The sequence below is a fragment of the Mandrillus leucophaeus genome, unplaced genomic scaffold, assembly GCF_000951045.1.
Source record: "Mandrillus leucophaeus isolate KB7577 unplaced genomic scaffold, Mleu.le_1.0 Scaffold1215, whole genome shotgun sequence".
NCBI lineage: Eukaryota > Metazoa > Chordata > Mammalia > Primates > Cercopithecidae > Mandrillus > Mandrillus leucophaeus.
Genome location: NW_012100488.1, coordinates 842,765 through 866,162, shown reverse-complemented (window position 1 = coordinate 866,162; position 23,398 = coordinate 842,765). Strand labels below are relative to the sequence as shown.

At 37.6% G+C, this 23,398-nt stretch overlaps 1 protein-coding gene across 1 annotated transcript in view; it reads left to right on the top strand.

Annotated features, from left to right (window-relative positions):
• Positions 1–23,398, top strand: part of LOC105533026 (cilia- and flagella-associated protein 54-like) — a gene marked incomplete at its 5' end in the record, with an annotated part of 140,743 nt that overhangs the window by 98,078 nt on the left and 19,267 nt on the right. The window contains one exon of the mRNA XM_011971362.1: positions 5,220–5,390. Coding sequence (XP_011826752.1) covers positions 5,220–5,390 — 171 coding nt within the window. The remainder of the gene's footprint in view (positions 1–5,219; positions 5,391–23,398) is intronic.

The window sequence follows — 23,398 nt, the reverse complement described above, 5'->3', positions numbered from 1 at the left end:
AGGAATATAAATGGAGATTTTTAAAAATTAAAGCTACTAAAGTCTTGAATAATCGTAGTTTGGATAAACTTCCAAAATGAATGTGATAAAAGATACTGAAAAAGTAAAGGATTTTATTTAAAAATAAGAATATGTATTTGAAATTTGGTATTCAGCCAACCTATGTGGAATGCCTACTGTGTGCCAGAGACACTGTTAGTTGGTGGAGAAACAAAGGATGGATAAAGCATAGGCCCTGTACATATAGTCTTAGTGTGGTGGTAGAGAAACAGTGACAGGGTTAAAACAGAGGAAAGTTACTTTATTTTAGAGATGTTTTTTAAGAGAAAATGGCAGGATTAATACTAGCAGAAATAATGTGAAAATTAGTACATCTTAGTTTTACTTTCAATAGGGCTGATTGGCAAAGGATAGATGAAAAAGTGAGGCTTTTTTTTTTTTTTTTTTTTGGAGACGGAGTGTCTCTCTGTTGCCCAGGCTGGAGTGCAGTGGTGTGATCTTGGCTCACTGCTACCTCTGCCTCCTGGGTTCAAGCGATTCTCCTGTCTCAGCCTCCTGAAAAAGTGAGTTATTTAAGAGACAGGTGATGAAGTTATGAAGCTTATGACACAAGAATGGAAAGGAAGAGGTGGCTGTAAAACATATTTGCTTAAGTAACATTGAAAACAACAACAACAAAGACAGTTTTGTGACTCTTTGGACCTGGAAAGTGAAGAGGAAATGACTAGAGCCTCTTGTACCATTTGGAACTTCTATCTGTGATCATTAGTGCATGGTGACATCATTAGCACATACAGGGGAGGCAGGAGGATGAGCGCGTTTTTCTGCTTTGTAGATACGGAATTGGAGATTCTTGTAGAAAACGCAAGTGGACATAGCATATTGTAAGCTTCCAATACATATTTGTGAAATGAATAAGTTGTACAGAATTCTTTCAAAACTAGAAAAAAATCACTGATTTATATTGAATTATCTCTACTTTGGACTTTACCATTGAACTCTTTAATTTTTATAGCTATAGATTTTCCCATATAAGATATATTCATGTTACCATTGCCAGCTCTCCCAGAGAAGTTCCCAGAGAACTGATAATGTGGCTTGTTCCAGAATGGTGACCCTTGCTTATCTTATCCTACTAGAATATAGTAACCTTATGTTTTGGGTAGATAACTATACTTTTTTTTTTTTTTTTTTGAGACGAAGTCTTGCTCTGTCGCCCAGGCTGGAGTACAGTTGCGCGATCTCAGCTCACTGCAAGCTCTGCCTCCCAGGTTCACGCCATTCTCCTGCCTCAGCCTCCTGAGTAGCTGGGACTACAGGCACCCACCACCATGCCTGGCGAATTTTTTGTATTTTTAGTAGAGACAGGGTTTCACCACGTTAGCCAGGATGGTCTTGATCTCCTGACCTCATGATCCACCCACCTCGGCCTCCCAAAGTGCTGGGTTTACAGGCGTGAGCCACCACACCTGGCCGATAATTATACATTTTTTAAAAACATCACTCTTGAACATTTCTTCCCTACTCAAGAGAGTCAGATGACTGTTAATAAATTATAAGTTTTAAAAAGTAGTGGAAAGACCTATTAAGATATTTTTAAGAATCCAGTCAAAGAAATGATTCTCAGTTGGGGTCCTGCAGTGGCCCTCAGTGCAATGTATTGAAAGCACACTGGAAGATTTTTCAAACGACTTCCTCTCTCTTCCCAGATACTGGGATATCGTGGCATGCCCGATGCTTAGCAACCCCATTCTGTGCCCAGATTCTAAATCATTCAGGAAATAAGATAAAAGAGTAAAACAGATTGGGATTTAAAAGTGCTCATCTTTAGGAGTCATGAAGTTGATATTATAGGATGTGGTTTATATTTATTGGTGAAATGATCTTCATAGTAATGAGTACCAAAGTAGACAGATTTACTAATCTGGCCTCATATTATTGGGTCATTTCAGGCTCCTCACATGGGGACAGGCTCCTTAAAATCTGTTACATGAGGAGCAGAGAGTGTTCACTTCCTGCAAACATTTTACTCCCAGGAAGAAAGCACAGAAGTAGGCATGCCCAAAGTTCTTTTTCCCAGATTCAGCAATCGAGCAACACTCCTCCATGGGAAGGAGTGAGTGAGGGGGCGAGCAGGCCGGGAAGGTAATGTTAATGTCTGGCCCTGCACACAGAAGCGCTCAGTGGGAGCGGAATGAAATCGTTGCCATCTAACACCAGATTCAGATTCACCCCTCCTGGGAACTGAGACTGTCTTTGAGAATTACTGCCAGGTGTCACAGATACCTCAGGCATTTTGGAGTAGGAGGCAGAGGACAGGAAGACTGAGAACAATAGTTTCAATTGATCTATTCTTGTGAATATTATCTAAGAGTTCAGAAACTAATAGGTGTGATTTCTTAAATACTATTCTAAAAGGAGCTCTGCTTGAGTATTTTAGTATTAAGGGCAGTCTATCATTACCCGTTTCCTAAAGATTATGCTCCAAATGTTCAAGCTTGAATACATTGTAAATACATGTGACATTTCTAATGGCAGCAGTGTTATCAAAGAGTTGTTTCACCTTGTTTGCTCTTTTTTGATATAATTAGTGTAACACTCCCCAGGATAATCAGCTCTGGAGATCACTGTCTCTTGCCTGACAGGTGCAAACCACCTCATCATGTGTTCGTTTCACTGGGGTAGACAGCTAACGAGCATAAAGCCTTTTGGATTTATATATATACATATATATATAAACTCCAAGCTTGGCTGATTTTTATAATAACATCTTTGAACCTTTAATCACTCAGGAGGCTATTTTCAATCAAGCTCGTTCCATAATTTGACACTTAAACCTACTTTCCCCCACAAAGAAGTAGATGCCTTTCCAGAACAATCATTGCTCTGTGTTGTGCTCATCAGTTGTGTGATTCTGCATGTTGTTAAGTCTTTCGGAGCTTTGTGATGGAAAAGCAAAGGTGGCAAACAAGTTACATTAAAAATTCCCCAAAAAGAATATGATTAAAATTGTGCGTAATGCTGAGTTATTCATGCTTGGACTGTATGCCTGTGACAGTCAGTGTAAGGTTAAACATCTGACTAGCATGAGCTGCTTTACTGTTTATAGGACTGTGGCAAACCAGAGTTCTCCTGGTAGGCCTGTTGTTTTATTTCTTTCAAAGAATAAAAAAAAGTAGAATAAAAGTACTCAGTGTATAATTCATCAATTAGCGTATGTAATGAGTCCTCTTGGCAACTACATATTATAGTATTTGAAAGGTAATGGAAAATTAAATACCTATTTTGATATTGACTTGTGTTTATAATTTATCATTATTAGACTGCTGTGCTAATAAACAATGCACATATTGAAATAAAAGGTATTTTTACTTTTCAATACTTATCTAGTTAATGAATATGAAGTATTTGCTAAAATAGTTGTCAGAACCTCTGAAAGTCACTCAGATATGAAGAAATTTAAGAAATTATTTTTGAATCAATTATTTACTTGATTTTTTTTTTTTTTGATGAACTGCCTGACATAAAATTACTCTTAATTAAGCACTTACAAATGATTGTTTAACCCTGCTAATCTTGCTTATTGTGTATTTTGGTCATGCTTTTAGAAGCAAGGATTCTGGTTTATAATAGCCTTTTATGATTGTCTCTAGACATTTAGAAAACTTTTCACATTTAATATTACCTTTCAGTCAAAACATTTTTTCTTTTATCAGTAGACAACTTGAAAGGTCAGTGTTTTTATTTCCGTTTTTATTTTATTTTGAAGACTTACATTCACAATCATATTATATCTTGAATAGGCTCAGAAATAATGGGAAGGACAAAGCCTTATAGAAACGCCAGGCATTTCTTTCTGGCCACTGACAAACACTCCTTGGTCATCAAACTTTGACAGGCCTTAGATATCAAAAAGACTGAAATAGAGGGACCACTTCCCAGCTGCCATGCTATAATCTTGGGCATAACAAGAAGTTAATATTGAAAGTAGTTTGCACTTCATTGAAGAAGGTCCTTTTTTTTTTTTTTTGAGACAGAGTCTCGCTCTGTCACCCAGGCTGGAGTGCAGTGGCATGATATTGGCTCACTGCAACCTCAGACGGTCCTTTTTAGACTTGAAATATTGTTTTTACCATTATTATCTCTGTGGCTAGCCTGTTGTTTTGTTGATCATTAGCAACCATGCTTTGCTTTTTCAGTTACCTTAAACAACTAATTAAGTAATTTACCAAATTGGCAATTGCATTCTATACATTTATATTTCTTGAAGATTCCTCATTCAGTGACCAAAATTGCATAAAAGAAGCTGGGCCCATATTCATCACGGACCAAACTTACCAATCAGCCACATTCATTTAAGGAGAGGAGGATTTTAAATTTTCAGAGCAAGTGGATTTTAGAGGAATGGATTTTAGACTTTGGAGCAAAATATGTCTTATTTTCCATATGGCATTGCAAAAAAAATACTATTGGAAAAATAATAGTAATTTATAACCACACCCTTAGTATATTCACCAGTGAAAAAACCAGAAACCAAATAGGTGTTCCTAGAAACAGTGGTGATGTTGAGACTGAAATGGTGGCATGAGCATTTTCCCTGCTAGATCTTCATCCTGTAAGACTTACCAGAGTGGAAGAGATTTGTTGAGTTCACTGAGTTCTGAAGCATATATATCTATATCTGTCTCTATATATCTATACCTATATATGTATATAGATATCTATCTATGTCTATATCTATATCTATGTATATATTTTTTGAGACGAAGTCTTGCCCTGTCGCCCATTCTGGAGTGCAATGGCACGATCTCAGCTCACTGCAACCCCTGCCTCCCGGGTTCAAGCAATTCTCCTGCCTCAGCCTCCTGAGTAGCTGGGATTACAGGTGCACACCACCATGCCCGGCGAATTTTTGTATTTCTTTGGTAGAGATGAGGTTTCACCATGTTGGACAGACTGGTCTCGGACTCCTGACTGTGTGATCCACCCGCCTCTGCCTCCCAAAGTGCTGAGATTACAGGCGTGAGCCACTGCGCCTGGCCAGCATATTTTTACTGCAGGAGAATCTTCTCTGTAGTAAGCCAGGGTTAGTTTTAAGATTTACCTCTGTAAAACAAGCTGAGACAATCCCAGAATTTTTCAATATAGCCAAATAATTTGTTTTATATATGTAACAAATGTAACCAGTAATTAAACTGATGTTTTTGTTTGTTCCCTAGTTGTATCGTGATAGTTCTCTACAATCCATTTTATCTTTTAAGCCTGTTTCAAGCTCGTCTTGTGTGGAAATAATGCCAATAGAAATGGTAACACAAGCTTCAAACAAAGAACTTTGCTTTCAGTGGTACATTCCTCCCTTGGATAGACCTCCCAAGGAGACAGAACCTATGGTATGTAATATAATTATAGAACTCAATCTTTCATTTAGATATAAAGCTTAACTAGGCCATTATAACTTGAAGAGTAGAGGACATTCTCTTATCATATAGATGAGAACAGGTAGAAATATATAATCTATATTGTCTAGTAGAATAAATTTGAAAATAACCAAGAAATCTGAGAAAGTCTGATTCAGGCTGATCATTTTTCTTTTTCCTGATCCCATAGGGAAAATTTTCAGTGTGTCACCATTATATATGATGTTTAACTTTTCTTTGGTAGTTATTTATCATGTTAAATAATTTTTTTACTGCTATTTTGCTAAGAATATTTACCATGAATATTTTACTGTATCAAGATGATTTTTATAATTTTTCTTTTTAATATTTAGTTAATTTTATAATGTTAGATCAACCTTGTGTTTCTGAGATAAACTCAAATTGATCATGATATATTTATTTTGCTGGATTCAGTTTGCTATTATTTGTATTAGATTTTTGCCTCTGTTTTCCAGAGTAATATTGGGCTAATTTTATACTATTCTTTAAAAAATTTTATTATTTTTTAATTTCAATAGGTTTTTGGGGAACAGGTGGTGGTTGGTAACATGGATAAGTTCTTTAGTAGTGATTTCTGAGTTTTTGGTGCACCTATCACCCGAGCAATGTACGCTGTACCCTGCTTACCCCTCTCCCACCCTTTCCCCTGAGCCCCCAAAGTCTATTGTATCATTCTTACACATTCGCATCCTCATAGCTTAGCTCCTATCTCATGAGTGAGAACATACGATGTTTGGTTTTCCATTCCTGAGTTACTTCACTTAGAATAATAGTCTCCAATTCCATCCAGGTTGCTGTGAATGCCATTATTTCATTCCTTTTTATGGTTCATTAGTATTCCATGGTGTGTATGTGTGGTATATCACATTTATTGACTTGTGTATGTTAAACCATCCCTGCATCCCTAGTATGAAACCCACTTGACCATGGTGGATTATCTTTTTTATGTGCTGCTGAATTTGGTTCACTAGTATTTTTTGGATGATTTTTACATTTATGTTCATTGGGGATATTGGTCTGTAGTTTTCTTTTTTTGTTAAGTCCTTTCCTGGGTTTGGTATTTGGGTGATACTGGCTTCATAGAATGATTTAGGGAGGATTCTCTTTTTATCTTTTGGAATAGTGTCAATAGGATTTGTACCACTTCTTCTTTGAATGTCTTTTTTTTTTTTTTTTCTTTTTCGAGGCAGAGTCTCACTCTATTACTCAGGCTGGAGTACACTGGCATGGTCTTAGCTCACTGCAACCTCTGCCTCCCAGGTTTAAATGATTCTTGTGCTTCAGCCTCCTGAGTAGCTGGGATTATAGGCCTGCACCACCATGCCCAGCTAATTTTTGTATTTTTAGTACAGATGGGAGTTTTGCCATGTTGTCCAAGCTTGTCTTGAACTCCTGGCCTCAAGTGATTGGCCCTCCTTGGCCTCCCAAAATGCTGGGATTACAAATGTGAGCCACTGCACCCAACCAATTCTTTGAATGTCTGATAGAATTCAGCTGTGAATCCATCTGGTCCTGGACTTTTTGTTGTTGTTGTTGGCAGTTTTTTAATTACCATTTCTTTCTTTCTTTTTTTTTTTTTTTGAGACAGAGTCTCACTCTTTTGCCCAGGCTGTAATGCAATGGCATACTCTCAGCTCACTGCAACCTCTGCCTCCCGGGTTCAAGTAATTCTCCTGCCTCACTCTCCCTAGTAGCTGGGACTACAGGCATGTGCCACTATGCCCGTCTAGTTTTTGTACTTTTAGTAGAGACAGGGTTTCACCATGTTGACCAGACTGGTCTCAAACTCCTGGCCTCAAGTGATCCACCTGCCTCGGCCTCCCAAAGTGCTGGGATTACAGGGGTGAGCCACCGCACCCAGCCCTTTAATTACCATTTCAGTCTTACTGCTTGTTATTGGTCTGTTCAGAGTTTCTGTTTCTTTCTGGTTTAATCTAGGAGGGCTGTATATTTCCAGGAATTTATCTATCTCCTCTAGGTTTTCTAGTTTGTGTGCATAAAGGTGTTCATAGTAGCCTTGAATGATCTTTTGTATTTGTGCGGAATTGGTTGTAATATCTCTCATTTTGTTTCTAATTGAGCTTGTTGGGATCTTCTCTCCTTTTCTTGGTTAATCTCACTAATGGTCTATCAGTTTTATTTATCTTTTCAAAGAACCAGCTTTTTGTTTCATTTATCTTTCGTACTTTTTTTTCCAGTTTCATTTAGTTCTGTTCTGATCTTCGTTATTCTTTTCTTCTGATGGATTTGGGTTTGGTTTTGTGCTCTTTCAGACTTCTTGATGTAGGCATTTAATGCTATGAACTTTCCTCTTAGCACCGCTTTTGCTGTATCACAGTTTTGGTAGGTTGTGTCACTATTGTCATTCAGTTCAAAGAACTTCTTAATTTCCATCTTTCATTGTTGACCCAATGATCATTCGGAAGCAGATTATTTAATTTCCATGTATTTGCATTCTGAGGGTTCCCTTCAGAGTTGATTTCCAACTTTATTCCACTCTAGTACATGATATAATTTTGATTTTATTAAAGTTATTGAGATTTGTTTTGTGGCCTATCATATGGTCTATCATGGAGAATGTTTCATGTGCTGATGAATAGGGTGTATATTTTACAGTTGTGGGGTAGAATGTTCTGTAAGTATCTGTTAAGTCTATTTGTTCCAGGGTATTGTTTAAATCCGTTGTTTCTTTGTTGACTTTCTGTCTTGATGACCTGTCTCGTGCTGTCAGTGGAGTACTGAAGCTATTATTGTGTTGCTGTCTATCTCATTTCTTTGGTCTAGTAGCAATTGTTTTATACATTTGAGAGCTCCAGTGTTAGGTACATATATATTTAGGATTGTGATATTTTCCTGTTGAACAAGGCCTTTTATCATTATATAATGTCCCTCTTTGTCTTTTTTAACTACTATTGCTTTAAAGTTTGTTTTGTCTGACATAAGAATAGCTATTCCTGCTCACTTTTTGTGTCAATTTGCATAGAATATCTTTTTCCACCCTTTTACCTTAAGCTTATGTGTTAGGTGAGTCTCATGAAGACAGCAGATACTTGGTTGGTGAATTCTCATCCATTTTCCCTTTCTGTATCTTTTCAGTGGAGCATTTAGGCCATATAAGTATTATATTAGTTAGTATTGAGTTGTGAGGTACTATTCTATTCATCATGCTATTTGTTGCCTGAATACCTTGGTTTTTTTCCATTGTATTATTGTTTTATAGGTCCTGTGAGATTTATACTTTGAGGAGGTTCTATCTTGGTGTATTTTGAGGATTTGTTTCAAGATTTAGAGCTCCTTTTAGCAGTTCTTATAGTGCTGGCTTGGTAGTGGCAAATTCTCTCTGCATTTGTTTGTCTGGAAGAGAGTGTGTATTTCCTTCATTTATGAAACTTAGTTTCACAGGGTACAAAATTCTTGGCTGATAATTGTTTTGTTTAAGGAGGCTAAAGATAGGACCCCAATCCTTTCTAGCTTGGTAGGTTTTCTGCTGAGAAATCTGCTGTTAATCTGGTAGGTTTTCCTTTATAGGTTATCTGATGCTTGTGTCACAGCTCTTAAGGTTCTTTCCTTCATCTTGACTTTAGCTAACCTGATGACTACGTGCTTAAATGATGATACTTTTGCAATGAATTTCCATGGTGTTCTTTGAACTTCTTGTATTTGGATGTCTAGATCTCTAGTAAGGCCAACGACATTTTCTTTGATAGTTTCCTCAAATAAGTTTTCCAAACTTTTAGATTTCTCTTCTTTCTCTGGAATATTAATTATTCTTAGGTTTCGTTGTTTAACATAATCCCAAACTTCTTGGAGATGTTGTTCTTTTTTGTTTTTATTTTTGTCTTTGTTGGATTGGGTTAATTTGAAAGCCTTGTCTTTGAGCTCTGAAGTTCTTTCTTGTTCAATTCTGTTGTTGAGACTTTCCATTGTATTTTGTATTTCCTCAAGTGTGCCCTTCATTTCCAGGCTTTGTCATTGTTTTTTATTTATGCTATCTATTTCTCTGAATATTTTTCTATCCATATCCTGTAACCTTTAAAACATTTCTTTAAATTGGTATTTACCTTTCTGTGGTACCTCCTTGAGTAGCTTAATAATCAACCTTCTTAATTCTTTTTCTGGCAATTCAGAAATTTCTTCTTGGTTTGGATCCATTGCTGGTGAGCTAGAGTGATCTTTTGGGGGTGTTAAATAACCTTGTTTTTTCATATTACCAGAATTGTTTTTCTGGTTTCTTCTCATTTGGGTAGACTGTGTCAGAGGGAAGATCTGGGACTCAGGGGCTTCTGTTCAGATTATTTTGTCCCATGGAGTGCTCCCTTGATGTGGTGTTCTCCCTCTTCCCTTAGGAATGCAGCTTCCTGAGAGCTGAACTGCAGTGATTGTTATTTCTCTTCTGGGTCTAGCCACCCATTGAAGCTGCCAAGCTCTGGGCTGCTACAGAGGAGTGTCTGCAAAGAGTCCTGTAACATGATCCGTTTTCTGGTCTCTCAGCCATGGATACCAGCACTTGCTCTGGTGGAGGTAGTAGGGAAGTGAAGTGGATTCTGTGAAGGTCCTTGGTTGTATTTTTGTTTAGTGCACAGGTTTTGTGTTGATTGGCCTCCAACCAGGAGGTGGTGCTTTCAAGAGAGCATCAGCTGTGATAGTATAGGTAAGATACAAGGTTGCCCTAGGGTTGTCTGGGATAAGTATTTGGGTTTCTCAGGTGGTGGATGGGGCCATAGAGCTCTGAAGAGATTATGTCCTTTGTCTTTGGCTACCAGAGCGGTATAGAAAAACCATTAGGTGGGGGCAGAGTTAGGCGTGTCTAAGCCTAGACTCTCCTTGGGCAGGGCTTGCTGTGGCTGCTGTGGCTGCTGTGGGAGATGATGGTGTGGTTCTCAGGTGGATAGAGTAACATTCTCAGGGAGATTATGGCTGCCTCTGCTGCATCATACAGGTTGTCAGGGAAGTGGGGGAAAGTTGGCAGTGACAGGCCTCGCCCAGCTCCCACATGGCCCAAAAGGCCAGTCTCATTCCCACCGTGCCCTCCCAACAGCACTGAGTTTATTTCTAGGCAGCTAGTGAGCAGGGCTGAGAACATGCCCTAGACTACAAGCCTCCCTGCTGAGAAAAAAAGCAGGGCTTTCAGGTTTTGAGCCCCCCTACCTGCCTGGCTGCCATGCTTGTATCTGCACTCCCCATTTGCCCCCTCCTCCAGATTCTGTCCAGGAAATTTTATATTTGGTTGAAATTGTTACAAAGTTCATCTGGAAGTTTCCTTATCCCTGTAGTCTTTCCCCAATTCCACTGACAGCCCTCCCCAAGGATCCCTGTGAGATCAAGTAAGAAATGTCTTCCCTGGGGACTGAGAGTGCCCACAGGGCTCTTTCTGCTGCTTCCTCCACCCTATATTTTGCTTGGCTCTCTAAATTTGTCTCAGCTCCAGGTAAGGTCAAATCCTTCTCCTGTGATATGAACTCTCAGATACCCCAGTAAGGATGTTTGTTTGAGGGTGGACATTCCCCCTTTCACACATTGGGAACTCACAGTTTTGGCTATCTTATGGAGTCTGCAGCAGCAAGCCACCCACTTCCTTCAAAGGGTCTGTGGATTCTCTCAATTCCTGGTATGTTCCTGTGTTAGTTCTTGGAGCAAAAGTTAATGATGTGAGTCTCCACAGGTCGCTCTGTCCATTCAAGTGGAAACTGCAAGTTCGGCCTATCTCTTATCTGCCATTCTTTCTCATTATGCTTTTATACTATTCTTGTTAGATGTTTTTCGTATCACGATTTTGCTAGAATCATAAAATGAATTGATAAATATATTGTATTTTACTATTTTCTGTGAAGTTTGTGTAAATTTGGAGTACCTTTTTTTACTTGATTGTTAGAACTCATCCGTAAAGCCATTGGAACCTAATATTTTCTTTCTGATAAATAGTGATATCATTCTTAATAGTTTTATGCAGTCTTTAACCAACAGTACTAGTGTACTGGTTTTCAGAGTTGGTGTCAGTTCTGATTGAGCCAGTATTTTCTCTGATAGTTTGTGCCTATGTTAAACCAAGTTTTAAATATTCTATCATTTTTGTTTATAAGACATTTTGGGTTGTCTATTTCTTCTGAGTCAATTTTTAGTTGATATTTCTAGGAATTTGACCATTTTATTTAAAATTTCTCTCATATTTTAAGTCTATCTAATGTATTCGTAATGATGTACCCTTTTTCATTTCTTATATTGGTTGTACATTCTCCTCTTTTTCTTGAAGTTTTTAATTAGCTAGTTTTCGTTAATATATCTTTTTCTACTTTTTTGTGTTATTTTCCTAGCTGCTGACTTACTGCAATAGATGTTTATTTCAGTATTCAGCTTTTTCTTACCTAATATATGCATTTTGAAGCTATGAATTTATCTCTAAACATTGTTTTGGCTGCATCACACAAGTTTTTTATTATACTGTTGACATCATCATCATTTAGTTAAAAGTAGTTTTGCAAAATTTTCATTACGATTTCTCCTTTGGCTCATGGGCTATTTTGACATGTGTTTCTAAAATTCCAAACAATGTGGAGCTTTTCTAGTTATCTTTTGTTATCTATTCCCAGGTTGTGTTGTTTTGTGGTAATAAAAAATTCTTAGTGTGATTGCTATTTGTTGAAACTTGATTTTTTTTTTTCACCAGGAAAGTGTTAATTGTATAAGTAATCTATTGCTCTTTAAAAGACTATATACTCTTCAGTTGTTGAGAAAGTATTTATGTGTAGTCGGTCAGTTTGGCCAGTCTTGTTCAAATCATCTATATGCTTGCTGATTTTTCCATTTGGTCTGCCTTTTTAAAAAAAAATTAATTACTAAGAGAAGGATGTTTAAATCTTTCACTATGATTGTCATTGTTTAGTTTTTTCTTATAGTTCTCTCAAATTTTGCTTTACTTAATTTGAGGCTGTGTTCTTAGGTGCAATCAGATTGATAGCTGCTATATCGTCTTGGTGAATTGAACATTTTATCATTTTGATAATAGTACTTTTCTTAATTATGCTTTTTAAATTACATGACCTTTTTGTAATAATGTTCATTTTCCCATAAAGCCTGCTTTATCTGATGTTAACATAGGAAGGTGGCTTTATTTTGCTTATTATTTTCGTGGTAATATTTTTCCAGCCTTTTTCTTTCAACCCTTCCATGTACTTGTGTTTTAATTTTGCTTCTTATAAAAGGTATGTTCTTGGATATTTAAAAATATTGTCTAACAATATTACCTTCTGACTGAAGAATTTAATCCATTAATGTAAATACTAATATATTCGGTTTAAATCTACCTTGCTTTTGCTTGTCCTGGATTTTGTTTTTCCTCTCCTTTAATATCTACTTTTGGATTGATTTCTTTATCATTCATTTTTTCACTGTAAGTTTTGAAATTATGCACTCTTTCTGTGCTTTTAGTGGTTACCTTGAGGACAACATACATACTTAACTTATTAAAATCTACATTGATGTATACCTTTACTCCCCTAATAGCTTACATGGCATTACTGTACATTTTCCTTTTTAACCCAAAATAATATTATTATTTTTATGTATTTGTTTTTCTTGTTTTATACAAGAAATTTTTTTTATTTTAATGAATCTCCTACACATTTACCATTTGGTTTGTTTTTTACTCCCTCTTGCATTTTAGACATTTCTTCCAGGACTACTTCTTTCTGTTGAAGTACATGCTTTAGAATTTCCTTTGGTGAGGATCTTCTGGAGGCAAACACTTCCAATTTTTGTTTGCCTATACATGTCAGTATTTTACATTTATTTGTAAATTAAATTTTCATGGGGTAATTTAAGTTCAGAAATCATGTCGTTTCAACACATGCAAAACCTCATCTGCTCATTTCCATTGATGCTGTTGAGAAGAAAGCCACTGCTGCTTTGGAAGTTTTAGGACTTCTTTAACCAGTTTCTTTTGAGATTTTCCTCTTTGTTTTTTGCACAGTTTTACTGGGACTGGTCTTCTTTCTATTTGTTTTGGTGGGTAAGAACACATTCTCTGGAACTAAACTGCCTAGGTTTGAATCTTATCTCTGCCACTTAACAGTTTTGTGATCTTGAGTAGATTAGTTAACTTTTCTGCATCAAGGTTACCCTCATCTGTAATTAGAGATAACTATAAACTCCTAAACTCAATAAAGAGTAGTTGTCATTATTATGTGAAATTATTTTTAAATTATTATGCTTTTAAAGTTTAATAGCTTCAAATATACATTAAATATACTTGGTAATCATTATTTAAAGGCACCTTTAATGTTTATCAGTAATATCTCCTTATAGATACTTTAGCTTCCAACATTCTGCAGAAAAGAGAGTAAACTGTGCCTAACCAGCAAAATTTAAGTACATAGCAAATAAAACAAAACCTTAGTTTGCCTCTAAATGCAGTTTACAAATTTGTATCATAGATATAATTCATTTTAATGTATGTTATCCTTATATTTATATCCATTATCTATATATTTATTCATATCTATATCCATATGGATGGACATTTGAATAGGGCTAATTGGGGGACAGAAGGAAGGAGGGGACAAGTATTTAGGAGCAGTTCAGTATCAATCCATGAATTACTGGAGATTGAACAGTAATTCAGATTTTAGGATAGCCTTGAAAATGGGTCAAACTTTTAAAAACCCAGCAGTTGGTCAATACGGCCTTTCACAGAGGGACATTCTACTATAGAATTCCTTTGATTGCTGCTTTGGGTAAGAAGAGCCTCAGGCTTTTTCCCATAAAACATTTGCCTTATAGTTTTGCCCTGTTCAGCATTTTTATTTGCTTTTTGTGTTCTGCATTGGTCTGTTCTTACACTTCCCAGCTCTTGAGTGCTGTCCCCTCTAGCTGTGCCTCTGGTAGCTTCTGCAACTCCTTGACTCATGTGACCCACGTCAAATCATGAAACCTCTCGGGCCTGCCTCTCTTTGTTCTCCAGCACCATTTCTCACTTTGGCCCCTTCATTCTGCTACCTTAGGCTGGAAATCTGCTACTAACTCTTGGTCAATTATAATTCTATTCCCATCCAGATACAAAAGGGAAACTTTAGCATATAACTCTCCAGATACCTTTCATGCTATTTCCCACATTTTAAAAGTACTGTCCCTTCCACTCTTTGCCAGTTAAATCCTTGCCAGATATTCCATATACATTTAAAAAATAATGAATCCGTAGTGTCTTTTAGGGGAATGTAGTGCAGTAGTTTTCAAATTATAATTAAAAATACTAATGGGTCAAGGAGTATAGTGGATCATAAATAGAATTTTTTAAAAAGAAATGAAACACAAAAAACACTAGAACGCATTGCATATAAAAATGTTTCCTGAAACTTTCATTTTATGATATATATGTTAAAAACAAAATTTCTTAGGTTGGTCTTCAGCATATGTCAAATTTTATTTACTTGCTGGCAAGGAGCTAATAAAAGATTATATCCATTCAGAGAGGGTTAAGAAATGGGAGGAATACATAGTCGGGAAACAGAATGTTTACCTAAGCAGTTAGTTTTAAAAAAGAGGAAGAAAGCATAAAGCTTATTTCACAAGGTCACAGAAACATCATATCCATATCAGTTATTACAAGGGCAGTTTGCGGCAGGATAATTTGAGATGTCTGTATGCTGCTATTGGAAAAACAAAACAAAGCTATATCTAAGAAGCAAATGCTAAGAATATCTTTGTGGCTGATAATTAGAGTAACAAGGTTTTATCCATCAACAATTGTGTCTGACAATTAACACAGAAGCATGAACTAGTGTCAGGCAGAGATTAGAAGCAGAACACCAACTAAAAAATTCAGATTTAAGCAAATTGTTTGAGTGATTTTCTCTAGTCACAAGAAAAGATGCAGAACACACAGTTTTTCCATTTTTTAGTGAGAATATTTTTCCCCTTTGACAATAAGCATGTATGCATTGGGTCATGATAAAAGATGTTGTTGCTGCCATAATGCTCAGTCAAAAAGTCAAGAAACACTGACCTAGATGCACTAGATCTCAGACTCCATATTTTATTGTTTTGGAAGAAAAAGCTGAAATTCATTTGATGATTTAAATATGGGTATATTTAAGCATTCATCTACTCATTGTTTCAGGATTTTAGCATTGAGTTTAATGTTGAATAACTGGCTGAAGCTCGTGAAACCCACAAGATAATAAGAGAGAAAACTTATGTAGAACTCACTATGTTCCAAGCACTTTACTTCCATCATTTCACATCAACTCTGTAAGATAAATGCTTTCATTAGCCCCCCTTTACAAAAAAAGAAGTGAGACACAGGATGGAAGAATGTTAGTGGGCAAGGAGTCAGAATTGAAGCAATCTGACTCCAGAGTCTGCACGTCTGAGCATGGTGCTGTATTGAGTCCTCAGATGATGCTCCTGGCTATGGGCACTTCTAGCTTCTTGAAAGGGTGGTGATGAAAATTAATAACTGACTTGGAGCTTTGGAGTTTTCAGGGACAAAAAGAATCATTGTGTGACAATGCAATTTAACATCCCTTGATCCACCCACTTGGTCCCTTTAGTTTATTCACCACATTGAAGCATAAATACCAATAGGAACTAGGGACGCTAGCGGCAGCAGAGTTGAAATTCCAGCACTGGGGATTTTGATATGAAATTTTTCAATAATTCAGAGGGCTAATACTCCATGCCACAATACTTCGGAGTTAAGTTCACAACTTTGAAAATCTTAGCTTCTTGAGTATACGAGGTAGAAATTGTTCTATCCTGGTTGACAAAATTATCTTTAATAGAATATAATAGAACCACATTACAAGCTATTCATTGGAACTTTGTACAAACTAAGCATCTTTTGAACAATTTCAAAATCTTACAGGGACAAATACCAACTAGGCTGCCAGAGACTATCATTTTAATGAACCTCCCAGACAATGGCTTTAAAAATAGCTGCAAAGAGTGGTTTATTTAAGTCAGAGAGACATACTACTACAGTTTAACTGTAAGAAGATGTAAGCATGGCTAAAGGTTTGATTGCCCAAATTTGTCCTCAGATTGTACCTTAGGACTTTTAACTTTATCCTGTCTCATCTTCCTGCTCTTTTTAGAATCCAGCATTCCTAGGAGGATCTAGCCCATTTGAGGAACAGAATAAATTTGAATTATGTTTATAACTTGGGAAGGCTCAAGGAATATAAGCCACAGCTAATAGGGAGGAGGGATAATAAGGAATCAGTAGCTGGTCCTTCCTTTGGGCACCTGAGAACTAATTTGGAGGGAATCATTGCTGCTACAAAGGTTGTTGTGTGGTCTGAGTTTGGGCTGACATGACTGTAGCTGCCAGCTGGCCAAGGAGGGACAGGGAACTAGGTTCTCCTATGCCTTTCTAGGATAATACTCACTGCCCTCCAATGGGCTGCTGTGAAACTGAGAAGTGAGTGGACCACACTTCCCACAGCTTCTTGCTCACACTGCATGGTTTGAAAGGGTCCTGTCCTCCCTGACTGCAGGCCTAAGGGGCTGTTTTGAGAGTTTAATGCTGAGCTGTGCCCCACCTTCAGACTGAGTTTGAGTTGATGTGGCAGCAGCTGCTGCCTGACCAAGGAGGAATAAGAAAACCAATCTCTCCTATGCATACCTGGGACAATACCCACTACCCTGCTACAGGCTGCTGTGAGATCAAGACTCAAGCAGACTGCATACCTTACTGATTCTTGCCCATGCTGCTCTCCTGAGGGGGGTCGGGGCCACCCACTCTGGTCACAAACCCACAACTGGCACCATTTTGAGAGTTTAATGTTGGGCTACACCTTACTCTTGGGCCGAGTTCGAGGCAATGCAACTGTAGCTGCCACCCAACCAGGGGAGGAACAGGGGAGATCAAACTATCCTAAGCACACTTAGGACAATACCCACTGCCCTGCTATGGGCAACTGTGGGACTGAGGACTAGTCCACTCAATCAATTGCAGCTACCAAGAACACCAGCACAGACTCCTTGGGTCCTAGTAGGTCACTCCATCAGTGCTATAGCCACCACCCATATGACACCAGCTGCCTAGGGGCTTGAGAACTTGCCCACACATCTGGCCCACTACTCCCACTGCTAACTTCCTTATTATTATTATTATAATACTTTAAGTTCTGGTATACATTTGCAGAACGTGCAGGTTTGTTACATAGATATACATGTGCCATGGCGGTTTGCTACACCTATCAACCTGCCATCTAGGTTTTAAGACCCATATGCATTAGGTATTTGTCCTAATGCTCTCCCTCCCCCTGCTCCCTACCCACAGACAGGCCCCAGTGTGTGCTGTTCCCCTCCCTGTGTCCATGTGTTCTCATTGTTCAGCTCCCACTTATGAGTGAGAACATGTGGTGTTTGGTTTTCTGGTGCTGTTAGTTTGCTGAGAAAATGGTTTCCAGCTTCATCCATGTCCCTGCAAAGGACATGAACTCATTCTTTTTAATGGCTGCATAGTATTCCATGGTGTATATATGCCACATTTTATTTATCCTGTCTATCATTGATGGGCATTTGGGTTGGTTCCAAGTCTTTGCTATTGTAAATAGTGCCACAATAAACACACGTGTGCATGTGTCTTTATAGTAGAATGATTTATAATCCTTTGGGTATATACCCAGTAATGGGGTTGCTGGGTCAAATGGTATTTCTGGTTCCAGATCCTTAAGGAATTGCTACACTGTCTTCCACAATAGTTGAACTGATTTACACTCCACGAACAGTGTAAAAGTGTTTCTATTTCTCCACAGCCTCTGTAGTTTCCTGACTTTTTAATGATCACCATTCTAGCTGACATGAGATAAAATCTCATTCCCACTACTAACTTCTAAGCAAACCACCTAGAAGCCCATGATTCAGCCCTCCAGGATTCACTAACACTGCAGCCTGTGTAACCTGCTCTGAGGCTTAAAAACAAGCACATTTGCCCCACTGCTGCTACCAGTGGGGTCTGGAGGCAGCTCAATTTGTGTCCAAATCTGCAGCAAAATTTCACTGCACCCTCAACTAATAACTCTACCCTAAGCCACCAAGGAAATCAGGGATACCAGTAACCTTGTGTATTGTCAAAGAAGTAACACAAAGTTCACACTATTGCAGTCACCCAAAGTCAAAACCAAAATAGCCTGCTCAACCAACAACATATGTACACTCTCAGGAAAAAATAGTTGTCCCCTCCAAATCAATTTCATAAAATTGGAACAAGCAACTGCTACATCAGATGCACATATCAATGGAAGGACATGGTAAACATGAAAAAGCAGGAAATATGATACAGCCAAAGGACCACAACAATCATCCAGCAATAAATCCTAATTTAAAAAATTCCTTGAAATGCTGGCTAAAAAATTCAAAATATTGGTTTGAAAGAACCTCAGTGAAATGCAGGAAAAATCTGAAAACCAATACATAGAAATCAAAATCAATTCAGGATATGAATGAAAAATTTACCAAGGAGATAAATATCTTTAAAAAAAAGAATTTCTGAACTAAAAAATTCATTGAAGGAAATACAGAATACACTTGAAAGCTTTAGTGACACTAGAGCAAGCAGAAGAAAGAATCTCAGAACTTGAAGACGGGTCTTTTGAAATACTCTTGTCAGACAAAAATAAGAAAAAAGAATGAACAAAGTCTTTGAGAGATCTGGGACTATGTAAATCAACAGAACTTATGAATTGTTGGTATTTCCAAGGAGAAAGAGAGATCAAAAAGATTAGGAAACTTACTTAAGGACATAATTGATGCAAACTTCCCAAATGTAGCAAAGAGTCAGTCATCCAGATACAGGAAGCCCAATGATCCTCAGGCAAACATATTGCAAAAAGGACTTCATCATGGCATATTATCTTCAGAATGTCAAAAGTCAAAGTGAAAAAAAAATGTAAAATTAGCAAAAGAGAAGTGTCTAGTCATCTATAAAGGAAATCTCATTAGTCTAACAGTGGCCTTTTCAGCATAAATCTTACAGGGCAGAAGAGAATGCAGTGGCATTTTCAAAGTGCAGAAAGAGAAAACTGTCAGTCAATAATCTTATATACTGCCAGAATAAGCTTTATAAATGAAGGAGAAATAAAATCTTTCCCAGACACGCAAATGCTGATGGAGTTTGTCATTATTAAACTGGCTCTACAGGAAATGCCCAAATGGGTCTTAAACATGGAAACAAAAGGTTGATATTCACCACCATGAAAACACATAGAAATATAAAACACAGTTCTTATAAAACAGTCACACAAAAGAGGAAGAGAAAGGATCAAGTGGCAACACGGCAGAATCTTATCAAACCACAAAACAACAAGAGAAAAAGAAACGATTTATAAACCAACTTGAAAACAATTCACAATATAACAGGAACCAAGCCTCATACATCAATATTAACTTTGAATATAAATGGATTAAATATTCCACTTAAAAGATACAGATTGGCAGAATGGATTAAAAAACAAAACAAAACCATGATCCAACTATATGCTACCTATAAGAAACTCACCTTATCTATAAAGACCCATAATAGACTGAAAGTAAAGGGGTGAAAAAAGATATTCCAAAGGAATAAGAACCAAAAGCAAGTGGGAGTAGCTACATTATACCAAACAAAACCAACTTTAAATAAAAAACAGTAATAAAAGACAAGGAAGATCATTGTATAATGATAAAAGGATAAATTCAGCAAGAGGATGTAACAGTCTGAAATATGCACACAACATCAGAGTACAAAAATTCACAAAACAAATATTACTAAACCTAAAGAAAGAGATAGACAGCAATATAATAATAGTGGACAACTTTAACATCCCACTCATAGCACTAGATAGATCATCAAGACAGAAAATTAACAAATGTTGAACTTTATACAAAATTCATTTTGCTGAGATTTACAGAATATTTTATCCAACAACTACAGAATATTCATTCTTTTCATTGGTGCATGGAACATTCCCCAAGATAGACCACCTATTAGGCCATAAAAAGAGTTTTAACAGATTTTTTTTAATGAAAATTATGTCAAAGAATTTATCAGACTACAATAGAATAAAGCTAGAAATCAATACTAAGAGGAGCTCCAAAATCTTACAAACACATGGAAATTAAACAGCATGTTCTGGAAAGATTACTAGATCAATGAAGAAATTAAGATGGAAATTAAAAATTTTTTGAAATGAATGAAAATGAAAACACAGCCTTAAAAAAAAGAAAAAAAACCTGTGGGATATAGCAAAAGCAGTGCTAAGAGGGAAGTTCATAGCATTAAATGCCTACATCAAAAAAGTTGAAAAGTCACAAATTAACAATTTAATGTTACACTTCAAGGAACTAGAAAAACAAGAACAAACCAAACCTTTATTATAAGCATACCTTTATTATAAGTTAGCAGAAGAAAGCAAATAACAAAGCTCGGAACAGAACTAAATGATATAGAGACTAAAAAACAATACAAAGGGTTTTTTTAAAAGATAAACAAAATTGACAAGGCACTAGCTAGACTAAGAAAATAGAAGAACCAAATACACATAATCATAATTTAAAAAGGAGACATCACGAGGTGACAATGTGCTAGCAGCCCTTGCTGGCTCTTGGCGCCTCCTTGGCCTCGGAGTCTGCTTTGTCCACACTTGAGGAAACCTTCAGCCTGCCACTGCACTGTGGGAGCCCGTCTCTGGGCTGGCCGACGCCAGAGCTGGCTCCCTCTGCTCGCCCAGAGGTGTGGAGGGAGAGGCACAGGCAGGAACCCAAGAACCTGCAGCCTGCCATGACCGCCCCCACCCACCTCCCCCTGTGGGCTCCCACGCAGCCTGAGCCTCCCCAACGGGCCCCGCCCCCTGCTCCAGGGCACCGGGTCCCATCGACCACCCACCCAAGGGCTGAGGAATGCGGGTGCAGGGTGGGACTGCGGGACTGGCAGGCAGCTCTGCCCACGCGGTCCCTGCGCACAATCCACTGGGTGAAGCCAGCGGGGCTCCTGAGTGGGGTGGGGACTTGGAGAACTTTTATGTCTAGCTGGAGGATTGTATATGCACCAATCAGCACTCTGTTTCTAGCTCAGGGTTTGTGGATGCACCAGTCAGCTCTTTGTGTCTAGCTAACCTGGTGGAGACTTGAAGAACTTTTATGTCTAGGTAGAGGATTGTAAATGCACCAATCAGTACTCTGTGTCTAGCTCAGGGATTGTAAATGCACCAGTCAGCACTCTGTCAAAATGGACCAATCAGCTCTCTGTAAAACGGACCAATCAGCAGGATGTGGGTGGGGCCAGATAAGGGAATAAAAGCAGGCTGCCCCAGCCAACAGCGGCAATCTGCTGTGGTCCCCTTCTATGCTGTGGAAGCTTTGTTCTTTTGCTTTTCGCAATACATTTTGCTGCTGCTCACTCTCTGGGTCTGCACCACCTTTAAGAGCTGTAACACTCCCTGGGAAGGTCTGCAGCTTAACTCCTGAAGCCAGCGAGACCACAAACCCACTGGGAGGGAAGAACAACTCTGTACGGGAGGAACGAACAACTCCGTATGTGCTACGTTTATGAACTGTAACACTTGCTGGGAAGGTTTGCAGCTTCCTTCCTGAGGCCAGTGAGACCACAAAACCACTGGAAGGAATGAACAGCTCCAGATGTGCTGCCTTTAAGAGCTGTAACAGTCACCGTGAAGGTCTGCAGCTTCAGTCCTGAAGTCAGCGAGACCACGAACCTACTAGAAGGAACAAACTCCAGACACACCATCTTTAAGAACTGTAACACTCACTGCGAGGGTTGACGGCTTCATTCTTGAAGTCAGTGAAACCAAGAATCCACCAATTCCAGACACAACATTACAACTGATATTACAGAAATACAAAAGATGACCAGAGACTATTATGAACAACTATATGCAACAAACTAGAAAACATAGTGGAAAAGGATAAAATCCTAGAAACATACAATCTCCTGAAATTGAAGTAGGAAGAAATAAAAGTCATGAACAGACCAATAGTAAGTAGCAAGATTGAATCAGTAATAAAAAAAAAATCTCCAAGCATCAACAAAAAACCCAGGATTAGATGGATTCATAGCCAAATTCTACCAAACATACAAAGAAGAATAATACCAATACTCCTAAAACTATTCCAAAAAACTGAGTAAGAAGAAATTCTTCCTAACTCATTGTATAAGATCAGTATTGCCCTGATACCAAAATCAGACAAGGACATAACAGAAAAAGAAAACTGCAGACCAATATCCTGAGGAATATAGTTGCAAGAATCCTCAACCAAATACCAGCAAATCAAATCCAATAGCACATCAAAAAGATAATACGCCATTATCAGGTGGGATTTATCCCAATGATGCCATTATAAGTCAACATATAGAAATCAATAAATGTGATACATCACATAAAGAAAATTAAGACAAAAACTATATGATCATCTCAACAGATGTAGAAAAAGTATTTGGTGAAATTTAGCATACCTTTATTATAAAAATCTTCAACAAATTAGGCATAAAAGAACATACCTCAACATGATGAAGACATAATTAAGACAAACCTACAGTCAATATCAGACTGAAAGGGGAAAAGTTGAAAACATTCTCTCTGAAAGCTGGCACAAGGCAAGGATGCCCATTTTCACCATTCTTATTTAAGATGGTACTGGAAGTTCTCACGACAGCTATCAGGCAGGAGAAAAATATTAAAGACATACAAATTGGAAAAGAGAAAGTCAAATCACTTCTGTTTGCTGATCTTATAACTAAAAAATCCTAAAGACTCTACCATAAAATCTCTTAGTTTGATAGATGAATTTTGTAAAGCTTCAGCATACAAAATTAACATACAGAAATCAGTAGCGTTTCTATATACCAATAATGATCTAGCCAAGGACCAAATCAAGAAGGCAATCACATTTGTAATAACTACATAAAACAATATCTAGGAATATATTTAACCAAGGACATGAAAGATCTCTAAAAAGAGAGCTAC